Raw genomic sequence first — 19307 nt, 5'->3', positions numbered from 1 at the left:
TTTCCCCTCAGAAGGACACACATAGAGACACAAAACATTTGACACGATTAATCAATGAACTGGTTACTTAACCTACAATACGTATTGGTTGTAGCCCTTAACCTAATGTTCTAGGTTACATTGAAACTAAAAAAAAAAGCACTCATGGTGGATCAATTCCGTTGTCTTGATCACAGCCGTTTTGACTCGGGGTGTGTAGGCTGAGTATGTTCCACTTGTAACCACCAGGGGGCATCCTGTGCCCACACTTGGCCATATGACTGTTCTGTGTGGCGATGACTCAAGGCCCTTCTGTTAAGAACTCAGAGTTCCCATCAGCCTTGCATGTGTTCCCACAAACATTTTAACTGATGCAAAATCTACAAACACAGGCCTCAGAAAAAAGAAGAAGGAAGCACTTGAACATGTGAATAAAAGAAGAGAGATATGTTGGAAAGTGTGTGAGGCAGAGCGAGCAAACATTCCTTCCAACAATCTCATAATTACAAAAGGGAAGCTCGCTGTTGACATCAATCAGAAGGAGGTCTATAAATACCATCTTGTGAATGCCACAGTCGGGGTCAAACACATTTTTAAATATAAAACAAAGCAAAAACGTATTTCCAGAAATAAAATAAATAGTTATAGATCCAAGAGAAGTAGTCCAATACTTCAGTACTCATGGCAACAACATCAAATGTGATGGCTATTCATGATTCATGTGTGCAGAGGTGATGAGAGATGGGGGAGGTTTGTCAGTTATTACATCAAGAGCTGTGTGATGCATTATTTCAGCACAACCAACTGTATAACTTACAGCTACATGAGCAAGTTACATGAACATAAGAAAGTAAAAAGTAAAATGTAAGTTGTGCCTTCTGTCTTAGTACAGTCCTTAAATAAATGAATTATCTGAAAATCATCAAAATAACCGGCAAAATAAAAGGACTTAGGTTAAAGGTTATATTTTTCTTCAAGTCCTACTCCGCACACCAAGGTATCTTCACACGTATGAGTTCGATCCAACCATATTTAAGCCTTTTACACACTGGCTAGCTGTCCCTCTTTTCCCACACACACCCCGACCTCATCAAGGCAGGGTTAGTCCTCCTCTCTTCTCCTTCTCCAACCCTCTCTCTCTCTCTCTCTCTCTCTGCTCTGCGTGTGGAGGAGGCTGCTGGCTCTGGTTAGTCAGTGCCGTGTGTAAAGTAGCCCACGCCAGTGCTTTAACGCACAGCGGAAATCTGGTTTGCTCCCAGCTGCTGCTACAGTAATTACTGTCCTGTGGTTGCTAAGAGATGCTTCCTTTGACTTCTTTTTTTCCCTCTCTTTCTCTTCTTTTTTCTCTCTCTCTCTCCTCCACTTGCTCCCCCCCTCCCCTCCGTCTCTAGACTGCTAACACATGGTGTGTGTGTGTGTGTGTGTGTATGTGTGTTTTATGTGTGTGTGTGTGTGTGTGCGTGTGTGCGTGAGTGACTTTGCTCCCTCTTTGCCTCCAAACATACCAAGTGGTGTAACGCACATCCACAGCGTCTGTAGGGGAATGTGAGGAATAGGAGACAGTGGAGGGAGAGAAGAGAAAGAACAGAACAGGAAAAAATGACTTTGTGTTGTATTTGTGTGTGTGTGTGTCCGTATGTGTGTGTCCATGTGTGTGTGTGTGTGTGTCTGTGTGTGTGTGTGTGTGTGTGTGAGAGAGAAAGGGAGAAAGAGAGCGAGAGGCCAAAGAGTCTGCTGAGGGAATGTCATAAACCAGCTCCAGCTGGAGAAATGCAGCACACAACTTAAAAAGCCAGATGACAGCTGTGTGTGTATGTGAGAGAAAGAAAGAAAGGAGAGGGGGGGGGGTGAAATGGGAAACAGACTTGGGCTTCCTTTTAAAGTGCTTGCCTAAGCCCCACCATTCAAAGGCATGCGTGGGGGCCAATCTGGAGCTGAGCTGACCCTAGAGATGTGGCGGGGTGAGGGAGAGGAGGAGAGGAGAGGAGAGGAGAGGAGACGAGGGATGGAGGCGGTGTAGAGCCAGGGGCCACCTGGCTCCACACCAATATCAGGGATCCATGCACTTCCGCCCTCAAAAGGCATAGGGAGCTCAGGACAGGGAGGCAAACCACGAGTGGTGCTCATTTCTGTGTCCTGTTTACTTAAAACAAAGCTGAACCTTGTATTGTGCATGGTATTGTTTTATGCGATGGGTTTGAAGATTTGTGTCCTCTAACATTGTCTTACAGTATATATTTATAGTATGTCAGTGTTTTAGAATAGAAATACTTTATTGATCCCAAGCTAGGAAATTGCAGAAACTTGTCCCTTGTCATCTGTTTAAATGCAAAAACTATCAATAAACAAAGAAAACAAAGAATTACAGCAAAGTTCCAGGCTGCTCCCTATGTATCCCTTTAACAAAGGGTTTGATATTTTGGAAAATGCACCTATTAGCTTTGTTGCGAAGAATTAGATAAGAAGATCAATTCCACTCTCATGTCTGTAGGCTAAATATGAAGCTACAGCTAGCAGCTGGTTTTCTTAGTTTAGCATAGACCCAAAGGTAACAAAACCTGCCTACCAGCACCTATAAAGCTCCTTTATTAACATGTTGTATTCTCGTTTATTTAATTTGTACAAAAACTCAAGTGTTTGTTGTGATTGCTTTGCCCCCAATAAAACACAATGTGTCATTTTTATGCTTTGCGTTTTGGACGAATTAAAACAAAGTGATAACATGTTAATCAGTGAGCTTCAGAGGTGCCAGTGGGCAGATTTTTTATTTTGGAATAGAGCCAGACTAACTGTTTCTCCCTCTGTTTCCAATCTTTATGCTAGCTAAGCGGCTGTTGGCTGTAGAGCTTCATATTTAGCAGACATGGTATCAATCTTCTCATCTAACTGGGCAACAAAGCTAATGAGCACATTTCCAAAATTGCCAAACTATTCCTTTCAAACACTCCTCTTCCTGGCTCCAAGGTGTTTTATGGAGCATTATTGAAACACACCAAACAAGTCTAGAAGTTTCTGGTCTGTGAGTGAGGCTGTAAAAGCCAACCGGCCAACAAAACCTCTGTGTACTAAACTGATAAGCGAAAACTTCCTGCCAGCGTTAAATTAGATGCGGATGTTTTCCTGTGGCATTAGAAAAAAAACAAAAAACACATTTTTCTTTGTACTAGCGGAAGGACTGTGGTGGTACGGCATAATTCCTGGCAGTGGGTCATCGCAGCTGAGGAGTATGGTGTTGTGCAAGCACGTTTGTGTTTTTTTTATATGGGTAAAAAATGTTGCGTATAGTGTGTGTGTGTTGTGTGTTTCTGAGTGAGACGAGAAGAATGTGGTAAGCTTGTGAAGGGCATACAAGTGGGTGCTGAGCCTCAGTGGGCAGGATGTGGGTGGAGGGGACAGTCTAGAAAGCGTGTACATTGACACACACACACACACACACACACACACACACACACACACACACACACACACACACACACACACACACACACACACACACACACACACACACACACACACACACACACACACACACACACACACACACACACACACACACACACACACACACACACACACACACACAAGCCTGCTCAAGGCCAGTAAATTCCAGTAAATTCTAAGAAGATATTTTTTTTGTTTGCGAAACTTGAATCTAATAAAGCAACTAAGCTTGATGATGACCTCCCATGCCGACGAAACACTGGTGTCTGTTTTGACAACAGACACCAGACAGAACTGATCTCCTGCTTCTATAGGGAGCCCAGTCAATAACACAAACTAAAAGCCAGAACATAGAATTTTTTATATTTTTTTCCCTATACTATACAATGAGTTCCTCCCAGAGTCCGTGTATGCTGTTAGAGACCATTTTCTATGAGGGTATCGGTACGAACTGCGGTGTGACTTTAGGATGGAGTGTAAAGCAGCACACCTTGTTGTGTACTGGTATTTGCTAGTTCTCTGGCTGCAGCTCTTGCCACTGGTTCACTTCTCTTTCTCTGTAGCCCAGGTCTCCGACCGCAACATTCGGATGCCAAATCACCATGGTGACACCCTCGGTGGCTCACTCACTGAACCTTGTGAACACCCCCTTCTACCCCCCCCCCCCCTTCCTACTGAACGCCACCCCCACCCCCCCTGCTGCCTAGCAACAGTGGTGCCATTGGATTTCCTGTATGTTCAGGCTGATTCCTTAAAGAGGAACTTCTACAGGAACAGGAACGCATCACCTTCTCCCTCCTCTTCTGGTCGGCATCACACAGGATTTAAGATACTAGGCAGGTCAAAGGGTGATGACAAGCCTCTGACAAGTGTGTGAAGTCATGGGAAGTAGAGTGATGTCAAAGCTCCAGTTCAAGCTTGTTTAGCTGGAGGGGCATCTTCAGTATACAAGAGTTAGCAAAACCTATAAACACCATGCAATTCAATACAACAACCCTGCAATAAATACTTGATGAGGCTTCTATTTTAGTTATTTGTGTGTTCCCTCAATTTTTCAGTATGGTTTGAAGCTGTACCTTTGTGTTCACCACAAACTTCTGTGTTAAAAAACGACCCCTTTAAACACTGTCAGTACATTTACAGTAATCAATTATAAGTTTCCCAAAGGTACCACCTATTGCAGGATTGTTGCATGTATTGCTTTTCTTGTCACTCAGTAAGTGTGCATTACAAGAAATGCCCTCCCCCCTTCCAAGTATGGGTCTTTTCACCTACATTGCACTCAGAAATAGAACAGGTGTTGTTCCTGTGACAGGCCCCATATCTAAAACAAATGACCATGGGTGTGTAGACTTGAACTACATTCTTATCCACACTTTGACAGTCAATAGAGTACCACACGCCAGGAACACGGAAAATATATACACCTCTTAACATAATGCACCTGAACAGTTCTCAACCTGTCAACAAAAAGAGGCCCAGCTCACGAGGAAACGCGTTCAGTTCGGAGAACAGTAAAATCACAGAGCATTTTCGCCCAGCTGCCTTTAAACAACCAAGCTCCTCAGGCAATAGTTATTATATCGGCATCAATTGTAACAAGAATGACAGCTACCAAGTTAGATTGATAGAGACAGCTAAGCACATTTGCTGGCCGACACCCAGCTCCACCTCAGGGTCTGGCTGGCACTGGTTTAACACCTGTAAATCTCCAAGAACAACTGTTTGAAAACAAAGGCAGGTGTCAGCACCTGGGTGGGACACATCAGGGCTCAAACATAAGGCTCAGGTTCGAGCTATGACCTGCCTCATATTTAATAGTGAGGGTGAGCCGAGTGAGTAATAAACCTAACTTCATAAAAACCTACAGTAGGTTCACTTTGACATTCTAATCAATCATCTCCCGATCCATGACAAAAAGATACCCAAAAAAATCATGTTTCTGAGAATGTGTTTTACTCTGTGGTGCAAATGCTAATAGCCTAATACATTTTACTCAACACAATTGGAGAGATAGCTAGACTTATCAAAGTCAACAAGATAAACATTGTAAATTATATATTATTATATATTCTTCATACTTAAAAACTCTTAGTTAGGACCTCTCAGCTTTAACCTCACTCACCGGTAGTCCATCCTCAGGAGTTTCCCCTTCCCCAAATGGCCGACAACCTGGAAGAGAGAAGAAGAACCCAGAGGGGGCAAAGGTCAGAGGCCTGACTGTTACAGTTAAATAAGCAACTAAAGGCTTACAACAGAAAAGAACTAACAGCACACAATCTTTGTATCCGAAATGTCAAAGGCATATACTTTGATTAAAACCTCACACGGTCACCTCAGTGGTATTATCGACATGTAGCATCAGGTGTTTGTACGTTACAAAGCCTGCTTATCACACACAGCACTAGTTTTAGTGCCCTGACTAAATTCTGTTGACAGTTTAAGGAAAGACTTGTTTTGGGAACTTAACCACTAGGGGGTAAAGCCTCAAAGAACTGTGAAATTGTGACTTACTTGTACTATTTCTATACCTTAGCTACTGTCAAAGAATATGAGTAACTTTAAATTGTATTTTTTATCAATCGTTCCACTATAACATCTCCTTTGCAAAGCATGTTTAAGTCAACAGAATAACACTGCTGATGCTTGTCAGGCCACAATAGGACAAGACTTCTTCTTTCCTCTGATCGTGGCCTAATGGGGAAATGAAAGCTGCTTTGTGTCAGTGGGGCACACAGACGTTAATAAAATATGCATGTCTAGAATAATGTAACCCCGACCTCGGATAAAACGCCATGTGCCATTTTCGCATTCAAAACACCTTGTCTGCTGATGCCGGGGTCAGAGCTTATGTTTCACTGCTTTTCATTACCACAGAGAATGAAACTGAATGGTGTAACCCGAGGAAAGTCACTAGTGTTACGGATATTTTTTATACAAAATGCTGTTTTGTGAAACCTTTTTCTACTAGGAAAACAGGGTGACATTTTTTCCCCATTGAGAGCATCGTTGTTTAACAGATAATACTGTTGTATTAGTCTCTTTAACAGGGAAATACCAAGAAGTACTAATTAAATACGGCATCAGATTTCAAAAATGAATCTGAAGTGATGTTGACAATGCACTATTCTTGATGTTAAATGTGTTCAAACATGCTAACAATAACATATATACCTAACTATCTTTATGTGTAATTTAGGAGTTGCTGTCATTTGTTTAAATCCTGCATCCATGGCCTTATTATTTAGACACCTTAAAAATTAAATGTCAGACATGTATTGTCCTTGTATCCAGCCATGGTAGCCACACAACACTAGCGGATGTCTAACGAAAGCAAACCTAGCACTTGATTTTCATAAAACAGAAAACACTGTTCAAGAAACTTAACATAAGAGAAAATGGTTGAGGCTAAAGTCTTGGCAATGTTGCAGAAAACAGGGATTAAACCTTTTCCACTGGGATGAAGGGGAAACTGTGTGTACCTGGGGCATCAAGAGGTTCTTTTTAAAACTTAGGTTCACTTAATTAGGATCACTAAGGCTTCATTTGAAGCACCAGTCAGTCTGGCTGCATTCAGGGAGGGAATAGAGCTATACAGAGGACAGAAGGATTCACTGGGCTTGTTTTAGACCCAGTCTGTCCATCAGTCTGTCTGCCTGTCTCTGAAACACATGGAGAAAGGTGTTTGTGTGTGTGTGTGTGTGTGTGTGTGTGTGTGTGTGTGTGTGTGTGTGTGTGTGTGTGTGTGTGTGTGTGTGTGTGTGTGTGTGTGTGTGTGTGTGTGTGTGTGTGTGCGCGTGTTTGTGTTTGTGTGCATTTCTCCACTACAGAGAGAAAGAGGCTTCCTGCAGCACGACTCTGGCAGTGCTGGGCCGCGAAGCTGCCTGAGCCATGTGCCCGGCGTTGCCATGGCAACAGAGGACTGCAAGACTGATACACACACGTGCGCACATACACACAAGCAAAACATATTCTCTCCCTCCCTCTCTCCCTTCCCCACATACACGCAGCAGTCCAGCAGCAGAACGATGCAACAGGAATACAGAAGAACCTGCCTGCCTGAGCTGAAGAGAGGCATTACACAACACTGGCAGAATACAGAAGATGCCAGGAGAGGGAGGAGAGCGGAGGGAGGAGAGGACAGCAGGGGAGAGTGAGAGAGAAAGAGAGAGAGAGAGAGAGAGAGAGAGAGAGAGAGAGAGAGAGAGAGAGAGAGAGAGAGAGAGAGAGAGAGAGAGAGAGAGAGAGAGAGAGATTGTGTGTTGCACTGGGGAAACAACATTCACCATCACCTGCTGTAGCTGACATTCACAGGACAGAGATGAAGCATTAGCAGACAGCCAGCCACTGGGTGAGGTGAGGGGATTAATCACACTGACCAGCTATCAGAGTTCATAAACCTTCCTTTCAGAGCACCTTGTTTCTCAATTAATTGTTTTGATTTATAAAAATGAAAATAGTGAAAAACATTTATATTGTTTAGTGTTCAATCAACACTCAGAAATGGTCAGAAATGTATCAAAATAGATGTTATGTTCTGTTTATTTTCCACTCAGTAAACACATGCTAAACCGTAGACTGTATATAAAGATGGACAATGTGGTTCCAGTCTTTCCCACTGTACAAAAGTGAAGCCTAATTATCCTGAATATGGGCGCAGCCATGACTTTGTAACCAGTCAGTGCAGCAGTGATCGTTTGGTCAAGTCATCTGAGTCCTGTCCATACACCATCACAATCACAGCTGTCAATCATGACGCTTCACCCAGTTTTTAGAGCATTAAATAACTATTTAAAATCAAACGTATAAGACAAATGAACAGTTGAACAAACAACAGAGCGATTAAAAACGACCTACATTGACAGAAACCCTCTTTGAGAAACATTTATTTAAGATGTACTTTGACTTTTTAGTTAGTTATCCCATCCATTGCCATGGAGGGGATGGGAAGTTTGGACACGCTCTCCCATTCAAGTGAATGAGATAGCATGTTCAAACTTTAATGTACTGTATTCTGCAGCCAGCCACCAGGAGGCGATCCAGATGCTTTGGCTTCACATTTGGGGAGCAGTCAAATGTCCATAGTTATATACACAAACTAGCTCTCACACCAACAAAGCAGCCCATCCTCTCATTAATGTATAGTTATGATCCATGATTCTATGGATTGATCATTATCTTCATTTGAAATTCACAGAGAGGTATTTGCAAAGCCAGCCCTGCAGTTGTTGCCCATGCTTACCTTTTACCTAGACTATGTGTGTAGACTTGTGCCCAGGAAGTACAAATCTCAGATAAATGCTTGTGGGTAAAAGGCGACTGATGCCTAGTAGTGATAAGCTTTTAAGATATGTTCTGTTGTACCTCCTCTATGCTCCCCACTGTTCCCAGGTCTAGAGAGCAAAGGAGATTATAGCTCCCCAGCCAGCAAGCCAGCCAGTCAGCAAGCCTCTTGTGTAACATGGGGCTGGGTGGCAGATTGCTGAGCTGGCGATTCTCCTGCTAATTGGATGTCTTTGCAACCTCTGGCACTGTACGGAAAAATATTGCTTATCAGGACAGAAAGCTGCTAACTTAACTCAGATACCAAGCTCCACCCAAGTGTAATATCTAGTTTAACTTTTCTTTTCTTTCTTAAATTGTATAAATGCCACACTGGACACAGACCGATGAAACCCTACCTTTTTTAAGACTAGACTAACGAGTCCTCAAACTTGAGCAGCACAAAAGCCCCACCTGGTCAAGTTTCTTCTGACTAAAGCTCTTCCCCAATCTAAGGTTGCCACCCAGCCTGTGTTTCCCTAACTCCTGCCCCCCCTCTTTCTCACCGACACTCCCTCCCCTGTCCTATATCCCCCACTGTGTTGCCCTGCCAGTCTCTACAGGAAGTGTGGAGTTTATCTGGGCAGCTGGCACTGATAAGATAATGCAAGAGGGGTCATGCAGGGGTGAGTGAGCAGGTAGCAGTGGGGGGAAGTCATCAACGCTAATCAACGCTATGCATCTCTCCTAGAACAGATGTTAGGTCAGCCATTACAAGCCAGTGACAAACAGGCAGAAATACAGACTGTAGAAACCTGCTTACAGAATTCATGCCATGTTCATACACATGCACCGGTATCATTTTACATGTATTGGATTGCTGCCAACACCCATAGTGTAGTGCAACCTCTGAGAGGGAATTCCAAACAAACATGGTGTTTTGAACTTCAAAAACACATACATGCATGCACCATTAATGACGAGCTTACACACACACACACACACGCAGACACGCACACTCACGCACACACACGCACACACACCTTGGTTGATGTCCTCAATGGCTCGACGTATGCCTCGGTCAAAGGCACGGGCGTCAGCAGGGCTCTGGAAAGTCAGTCCAAACTTCTTGTTGTTGATCCTCCAGTGGTGGAAGATGGGGTTGACCTTGTTGTATATGAGGTCTTTCTGCAGGACACACTCCAGCACCACCTGACAATGCACATGCACGCACACACACACACACACAGAGGGAAAAAGGCATATTAGCACTCAGCGGCACTGAAGCTCCATTTGGTAGAGCTAAAGTTAGTATGCTGACTGGCAGCTGCATCATTTAAAATGGTTTAATGATGAAACTCACTGGGGAACACACGTGTAAATCCTTCATCTTACTCCTCACCCTAAGTTGTTTAAATGTGCCACATTCAATCATTCAAGAGATTGAGCGTAGAGGCCTGCATCTGGAACTATGCGTAACTCCAGAGTTTTTAAAATAGAAAACGGAGGGGGGGGAAATCATCCTAAACCCAATAATTTTACATACTTCTTTGGATAATTTGTAAAACACATTCTTAATGGTGGGGTTTTCATTACAGTTGATGATAAAGTTGGAGAGCAGTGGTGGTGGTAGAAGAAGGGGGGTGAGTATGTCTTGGAGCCAGGCAGCACAAGTGTGCGGCAGGGAGAGACTGTGTTTCCAAAGCCTATTATTAATCAGGGCTACTGGGCAGCCTCCCGGCCTTCCTCTAGGCAGATTAAATGAAATGAGAGACGGCCATTACAGTCTTTGAGGTTTTTGACCGACGTGCACGGGAGGTGGCTTAATGGGGTGTGAATGTGTGAGCGTGTGCATGGTGATCTGCGTGAGCGCAGGAGCTGGTGTGATGAAAAGCTCAATGACCCAAGTGCTACGGCGTGCATCTCTGCAGTGCAAAATTCCTTGTCAGAGGATAACGGTCACAAACCGATACTTGTCTAGTGAAAGCAGATGGCACTGTTCTCCGTCGATCTGGACAACGGTTACGTGAACGCCATAAGAGGTTGATACGTGGCAGCTGTATGTGAGCTTGGTGATATGTGATATGTGTGTGTCAGAGAGGGTGCACACAGGTCTACATTTCATTCTGGATGTCTAGAGTGAGATCCGCTTTTTTTACACGCGAGTGGAAGATATATCTCACAATCTCTCCTCATGCCACTGTTGCATACATGCCTCCCCGAGAAAAGCAGGGGCAAAGGTTATGTCTGCGTGTTTACCCAGAGCCAGTGGATGAGGGGAGGGAAGACGAAAGGGATGGATGCGAGGAGGATCGTGTGTGTGTGTGTGTGTGTGGGGGGGGGCCTCTGGGGCTGATTGTGGAGGCGAGACTGAACGGAGCCGGAGCAGGTAAGGTGAGCGCACAGCGAGGTCGACAGAGGAGGAAGTATCACAGTGGCATGGAAGGACGATACTTAACACCGCATTCCACACTGCGCTCAGAGAAAAAAGAGGAGGAGGAGCCACCTCGACAGAAACGGAACAGAGGCGCGAGATGTTAGAGGAACGGAGACAGAGACAGACAGAGGTGAGACGTGCAGAGAGTAGTGGAGAGATAGTGTAAGAGCCGAAATGGGGGGGGGGGGGGGGGGGGAGAGATACAGGGAGACCACGTTTACGTGTGAGAAACCCAAGTGGCAGAAATCCGGCTACAATCTATGAACACTGCCTCTGCCATCGATCACATCGAGACTTTAAGCTAATAAAGCATCTTTTGCTAACAAACACAAGTCAAGAGAATCAAATGGTAAGGTTAACAGTAGAAACAAACAGATGTATCAAGTGGGCCTTTGCCCCAAGGCGACGCTTTTTAAGAGGAGCCACATTCACAGCTGTAACAATCAGAGGGAGTTACAGACAATGAACGTCAAAAAGTGAGGTGAGATCTTAGCCAGAGATTTGTCATAATCCGATAGCCGGTATGGTAAGTCATCATCAACCAATTAGATCTGTAGTTTTTTAAGAGAGTCCGTGAAGGAAAGTGAGAGTGAGGCAGGAGGGAGGGGGCAAGAGGAGAGTGATTGGTAGCTATATGGAGAGCCAGCTGAGTCATCACCAGTACACTCTGTGCCGCATCACTGCGCTTATAGACAGATCCCCTCCACCTCTTCTGTCTCCTGTCTATCTGGCTCCACCTCTGTTTCCTGCTTTTTGACTACACACATCTCTTTCTCCGATTCCTGTCATCTCCCTCTCACCTCATTTATACTAGCCAAAAATCTTGCCTTTGTGTTTTTGAAATAACTGTTTATTCCTCTATCTAGCTCAACTTCTCTATTCTTTCTATTTCTGTCTGAATTGAAGCAATTATCCCTTTAGACAACGAAAACATGGAACAGCACATTCCTTTTCTGTGTTTTAGAAATAACAAATCAGACCAAACAGCCTTTCAAACATTCAGAGGCTCCTTCCTCTCTTTTTTCCTGTTTTCAACATAATTATCGTCCTTTATTTACCTCTGAAATGAAAACACTGAAGTTGCTGTTTTAGACAATACTGTGGTAACGAGTACTGATCTTGCCCTGTGTTTTTTTCCCCCAAACGATGGCTAACATATTTTTATGTGGTTTTCTCTGTTGTTGTTATTTTGTAGACTCATCGCGCAGCCTCTCCTCTTCTGATGCGCTCAGACTGTCGGTAGCGCTGTGGTTGACGCCAACACCGTGGCACTGGGTGGCATCCTGACAGACCTACATATGGCTGAGTGTTTGTTGTGGTGGCTGGGGGTAGACTCTGGCGGTGATAGGGGTGTTTTTACCACATCCCAGAACAGTTGCCGGGGTCTCTGAGCCATGTCTATACACCCTGTCTGAACAACAGCATTCCCGTCACACCCTTTCCTGAGCCACACACGCTTAGATAGCAACGCGCAAAACACAAACATGGCGTAAACACAAAACACATATAAAATGTGTTCATTTAAAGATGAAAAAAGGTGATTTAGAGGCCCTGCCATAACAAGGCTCTAATGTCGGGTTTGTCAGGAGACACCAGACTCTGAGCATCATGGTGGCCTCATCGGTCTCCTGACATCTGACAGACAGTTCTCTCGCTCTCTCTGACACAGATTTACACTCTCATTACCACAGACCAGGATTATCCCAGAGCATCTACTGGATCTGTTTTAGATCTACAATGCAGAATGAGTCTGTGACAAGAAGATCATGAGCTTTACAGCAACTACAGCAAAAGCCATAAGGATTAGAAGTCAACAATGTAAATCTTGATCTTTTGGAGACTTTTTGTTACTTTGTGAAGAACCAGAATGACCATGCACTGTGCAGGTTGCGTGTTTGCATGTGTGCATGGTGCCAAAGATACGTGTGAAAACTCAAAACTATTTCACGTTAGTAACTACAGTACACATTAGTAATGTTTGAGCTCCACATGCTCCGGCGCTGAAGGACATTTCACGATCTGTGAATTAAATCCTAGCTGGTTCTACGGCAATTACTGACATTGTGCACATAAAGGTTTGTTTGTTTGATTTTTGGTTGGTTTGATTCTGTAAATGTTGGTGAGGCAGAAATATTATCTTATATTGATTTATATTAATATATTGATGAAGAATAACTTTGTTGAATTAAAATTTGCCTCAAATAGTAGCAATACATCGTCATACTATGTTGCTACAGAGCCAGTGGCGTACATATCAAGCCATGTACAAAATAGAGCCTAAATGAGTAGTCGATTAACCGACTCAAAAATGAATTATTCGCTTTTTTCAAGCACAATTCCAAACATTTGCAGGTTCAAGCTTCTCGTTTTTCTTCTTAGATGATAATTAAGTGAATATCATTCGGATTTCGACTGTTGGTCAGACCAACAAGCAAAGTGTTTAAATCTCCTTGGGCTCTGAAAAATTGTGTAGGGCATGATCAGGATTTTTTGACCAGACTAGAAAATAAAAATAATTGTAAATTGTAGCCATAATACAAAAAACCCTGCTTTTTTAATGAAATCATAATTTTTCTACAGACATTTGATGTCTACATTTGTAAAGCACTTTTTTTAATCCCACATCGAGAAAAAGGAAATGCTCATTAAAAAATGTAGGCAAATACTTGTGTACTCATGGAAAACTGGAGTGAGTGTGAATTTCCAGCCCCTATTCCATCATTTAGGTCCCTTCCAAGCACTTTGTGCGTTTCCCACATCCCTCATCCCACATTCTCTTCTCCTGAGTAATCTGCCCTTCTCCTTGATGATATCATCATGCATCACAGCATCACGCAGTTCACTCCTATTTTCAGATACCTGCGCCATGGAGGAAAGCCAAACAACCACTTCCTCTGTGGGTGTGTGTGTGTGTGTGTGTGTGTGTGTGTGTGTGTGTTTGTGTGTGTGAGTGAGTGAGACAGAGAGAGGGGAGTCTAGGAAGGGGGGCTAAGGGTGATCTCATCCAAGAGAATGCACCATCTCTGGTTTGTGCACCTGAATGTGCATGAAAGAGAGGAAATGACTAAAAAACTGAGAATGTAAACACATTAACTAGCTAGTTACAATCATGATATTATTATACAAATATTATATATTTATGCAGCGTAGCATAACCTAATATCTTCTCCCATTATGAGCCAGAGGTTTTCTTACCAATTTGTCTTTGAGCCTCTCGCCCTTGATGTGAAATTCCACAGCGGTGGGGCTGGGACTAGGGCTGGGGCTGGGACTAGAGCTGGAGCTACAGGGGCTGAGGTTGCTGCTGCTTCCTCCGCTGCCTCCACTGTGGGTGCTGCCGCTGTCCTCCGCCCGGCTGACTTTATAGACGGTGACACAGCTAAGGCCTCCGCCCCCCAGGGGAAGCCACCCACCGCTGGAGTCATCCCGAGTCATGACCACTGCTCTCACACGCGCATAACTGTCACTGTGGAGGAGGAAAGGAAGGAGCGGAAGATGAGGACGATGAAAGTAATAAGAAGAGAGGGAATAGAAAGGGGGGGGGGGGGAATGCTTTTAGTAACATAATCAGTAGTAATCAACATTTGAGGGTCTTTACTGGTGACCTTTTATTTCACTTGGAACATCATCAAAAGTAGACAGTCTACATGAAACATCACACACAGACATCCAGACACTGTAAAATAACACAAAGAGATGAGTTCAGAATGTCTATGTCACGTGTGTCCATCGATTTAAGCGTTCGCCACATGCCACATCACACTAGAGCTACTCGGATACTAAGATTAAATACGACAAATTAAACTACGGAAAAATCTGGTTGGTGGCAGAAGCTGTTACAATCAAAAAATTAGCCTACACTCCGCAACAAAACTATTGGATTAAATGTTTGATGAGTCTGAAGCTGTCAGTGTATGTTTAACCCTAGTCAGAGGGTGACTGACCATATGGCCAAGTTCAGTCTCTGGCTGCTGCTGATTTCCAACCTTTCCCCTAAAGCAGGTGATTTCAAACTAGACAACACATGACAGGGGCTCCAGCTCACATCAACCTCTTTCCTTTCTTATTCCCGACGATACCTGTCACATTCATCTTGTCGCCGACAAGAGATTTGAATCATGGCATACCACATTATAACACAGTTATGTATAATACATAACATTAGCTATGTAACTGAAGAAAAAAACATACAAATAAAAAAGTCCAGAAGTGTTTTTGGAACAAAGCATGACGCAGCAGTGTACATCAACATACAGTGACTGCATAGAGTGTGGAAGGAAACCATGCCTAACCATTTGTAGATGTTAAAAGAGCTGAAATGAGTAGTCGATTATATAAAGTATGTAAACTAAATATATCGCTACAGTTTATCGGTCCCAGTATTTCAGTGGCATGTATCACACAATACTTTGATACTCACAATTAATTATACACCATATTTCTACATCTAATTGTCCCTCATTCCAGTTTACCCTCCCTCCCCACCTCCAGTGCCTCTCTGTCCCTTCACTTTAGAGTCAGATGTTTCCCTGATTAGATAACGCAGACTGCATCGGGCCACCGGAAATGACAAAGGTCAGGGTGTGCTGAGGGAAGCGTTTTGCAGAAATTCCTGGTAACATATTAAAGACTGGGGAAGATCTGAGAGCTGACAGAAACGGGTGAAGAGTAATGAACATGACTGCCGGATGTCTCCCTGTGACACATTGCTCTCAGAAAGCGGACGTCACAGGGTCTGAAAGGTTTTTAAAGAATGGAAGGGAGAGAAAATGTCACTAACTGACAACATAGTAGCTCTTGCTCTAATCTTGTCTGTGTAACTCCCCTTTACTGCCTCTCCTCTCTGAATCTTGTCCTCCTCCATAAGGCTAACCTTTGCCCTCCTGCCTTCCACACCCTTGGCAAACCTCAGTGCCCATGTTATTGGTTAGTAATTAATGCAAAAGCCAGTGAGCATTAAATCTGAAGCTATTTTATTCTTTGTGTGAAGCTTTGATATCCTGTCACCTGGCTACAGTTTACCAAAGTTCTCTCAAAGGATTGATGAGTGTGACAAATACGGGTAATTCAAAATAAAATCACAAGAATCAACCACACACTTCATTCTGGTCTGTTCAGATACACAAGAACTACACTAAAGACATATTTAATCCAGCAGTTTCATCAATATGTAAAGACTTCATTAATTTCTAACTATGTATTGAACATCATTGCCACCTACCCAGCCATCCCCTCTTCCAAGAACTGTACTTAATCCAATGTAACTGTGTCTTTAAAGTAGCTATAATTGATATATTTTAGAATAATAATTTATGATGTGACAATGTGAAAGGGCTCACTGGTACTGCTGACCCTATAGAAAATGATCACCCAAATCTTCTGCTCCTCTTGACTTCACAGAGATTTCTACTGAGTTTCAGGTCATTGTTTAGCTGTCCAGCGTGCTCACGGTTTGGTTCCACTTGGTTCATTCCCCGCAGCAGGCTGCTGTTTACGGCGAAAAAGCTCCCGTAAGCCAACGGCACACTATCTGCTCAACACCAAGACATAGTTAGCGGCTAGCTGGGGATCATAGTAGAGCCTTTAGCAGCTAATGATACAGATATTTCTCTCAAATTTGATTAACAGTTTTCCACAATGCTAAAACAACTGCTTTAAATCCAAGCAAGGTGTTTTGGCATACATCTGTCATTAGGGAAATACCAAGAAAGCAAGCAGCTGACGTTATATCATGTTATACATCTAATTTATTTAAATGTTCTTCACATCCTTGAGTATCTGTCCTCTTTATGACCTTCCCATATATCCTCACAAATCAATACATCCAACCAATCCTTGAATAAGACTGAATGGCTATCAAATCCTTCAATGATATTAAATGTGGTAGAGCTGTGCACACTACTGCCTGTTTAAAATCAGTGCCATGCCAATCACTCTACATCAGACATTCCCAAAGTTTTTAATCTCAAGACCCTTAAGACCAAGTGTTTCGCTGGGACCCAAACTTACAAAAACACATGCTGAATTCATGCAATCGAGTGTAAGGGAATAAAACAAGTCACACTCAGCTTACTTTGCCGATTGGCGAACCAATGAAAAGGAAGTCTACAACCCATTTTGGGTCCGGGACCCTTACTTTGGGAAACTCTGTCAGTCACAGTGTAAACAACACTGGAAGTCTTTTGCTTGTTATTACAATTTTTTTTCATAATTCCAAGGACATTTTCAAAAATGATGTTGTGATTTTTCTCATCCAAAAGTAAGCAACTATTCTGCCAATTACATAAAAGTGAGCAAATGATAATGGATAGTAGGGCTGGACAATAACAGATACAGAATTTATCAAAATTATGAATCTCCTACCAACCTAAATGCACTCATATCACAATTGTCTGTTTTCTATCTCACGTCCCGCCCTCGAGCTAAAACAGTAACTGGTCGTGGGAGAGTGACAGAGAAAAACAGAGTAACACGACTTCCTTCCCCCTTGCAACCTCCCACCAACACCCTTTCTGATTACACCTCATAACAGCACCACAGAAGTAGCACTTAACCTTACTTGAGAACCCCTGCCACGGCAGGAAAAAAATGCATTTTTGAGCAGTACAACAGGCAGTAAAAAAAAAGGAAATACTGCTGCTGTTACACCCCTCTATGGCCCCAATAAAGGATGCGGGTGATGGGTGCAGGAGGGGCTGTCAGTCAGGAAGGGGTCCCTGGGGTGAACAGAAGGCAGGCGGTGGTGTCGCTCAGCCATGACCAGGGCACAATGACCAGGGCCTGACCCTTCAGACCTACCATCACACACATGCCAGCAACCATGACACTCACAGGGAGGGGGGCTGGAACCAGAGAGGAAGTTAGGTGGACTGCGTACACGAAATTTTTGCATCCCATCAAACTGGTTCCAAGAATAAGATAAATACCTAAAACTTATAATTACTGAAGTTAAATGGTCCAAAATGAAAATTAAATATCTAAATGAGACTTTTGAAACCTGCAAGCCAACAACTCAACCAACAACAAACAAGTGTACTAGATCAATTTGACAAAATCTTCAAAACAGGAATAAAAAGTTCTGCCCCCCCATGCAAAAAAAAAAATCGTTTTCCTTCTTACGGTAAAAAGTAAGTGCTCCAAAAAGATATCTGAGTGCAACCTGCTGCAACACACACACATACACAAACACACACACATACACAGTTCCGAGTGGAATGGTGGAGACAAAGGCTGGCCTCCACGCCCCTTGCTGGGAGCACACAGTCGACTGGACACACAATTGAGAGCGGAAGCAGATCAGCTGGCCTGGGCCTGGGGGGAGTTGGGGAGTGGGACGGGGGGAGAGATAAAGAGAAAGGAGCCTCCATTCCAAATTATTCCAAGTTATTCTGCTGGATGACTGACTTCATTTCCGACCAAGAGCAGGAGAGAAAAACAGAGGGAGGGGTGAGAGTGTAACGGAGGACTGTGGGGAGAGGAGGAGGAGGAAGCTGTCGCTGGGAACAGGGTGGAGACCAAGGTGACAGTCTCCTACACACATTTGAATACCGCCTTTTCGATTCATAAAAAGGATGTGCATAAGCTTTTATGGCATCTATTAACCAGATTATATGCAGCAGGAAAATGAACAGTATCTTACTATTTGAAACCTCATTTAAAGCTAGACAAAACAAAACAGAACACTGGGGCTTAAAATTAGAGTTCAGCTTCCGCTCTAATTGTGGCGGAGAAGAGAAGAGAAAAGTAGAGAAGAGAAGAGAAGAGAAGAGAAGAGAAGAGAAGAGAAGAGAAGAGAAGAGAAGAGAAGGTGTGATGGGGGAGCACGTGCAGAACAGGCCTGGGCCTCGAGGCCGGCTGCTCCAGTGTGTGGTGGAGAAGGGGGATCCTGGGACAACCATTTCCTAAGTTGACAAAGTGGCCATTTGTCTGCTGCTCCGGCCCATGGCTCACTGGGCTCCAGCATGCCATCATGCTTTGCTCCTGTCTCAGCCTTGGGCTTCCCACCCCAGAGGGGAGTGGTGGAGACGATGGGAGGACAGGGGTATGCAAGGGGGGGTTGGGTTGGGTATTGAAAGAAAGACAGGAGGGGGAGAAGAAGGGAAGGAGGAGAAGGAAGAGAAGGAGTGCAGGAGAAGAGGAGAGAGAGAAAGGATGTGGCCTGAGCCCTGGGTGCTCGCCAAGTCACCCT

General features: G+C 43.7%; 1 protein-coding gene across 1 annotated transcript in view; it reads right to left on the bottom strand.

Annotated features, from left to right (window-relative positions):
* The window catches only part of spred1 (sprouty related EVH1 domain containing 1), a 32468-nt gene that overhangs the window by 5607 nt on the left and 7554 nt on the right, over positions 1 to 19307 (bottom strand). Inside the window, exons 2-4 of the mRNA XM_083923810.1 lie at positions 14315 to 14585; positions 9726 to 9894; positions 5546 to 5592 (exon numbers count right to left, since the gene is read on the bottom strand). Of these exons, the coding sequence (XP_083779936.1) occupies positions 5546 to 5592; positions 9726 to 9894; positions 14315 to 14585 (487 nt within the window). The remainder of the gene's footprint in view (positions 1 to 5545; positions 5593 to 9725; positions 9895 to 14314; positions 14586 to 19307) is intronic.

The sequence above is a fragment of the Echiichthys vipera genome (genome assembly GCF_963691815.1).
Source record: "Echiichthys vipera genome assembly, chromosome: 12".
In the NCBI taxonomy this organism is placed as follows: Eukaryota; Metazoa; Chordata; class Actinopteri; order Perciformes; family Trachinidae; genus Echiichthys; species Echiichthys vipera.
The sequence above is the reverse complement of the archived record's forward strand: the minus strand, read 5'-3'. Positions and strand labels throughout refer to the sequence as shown.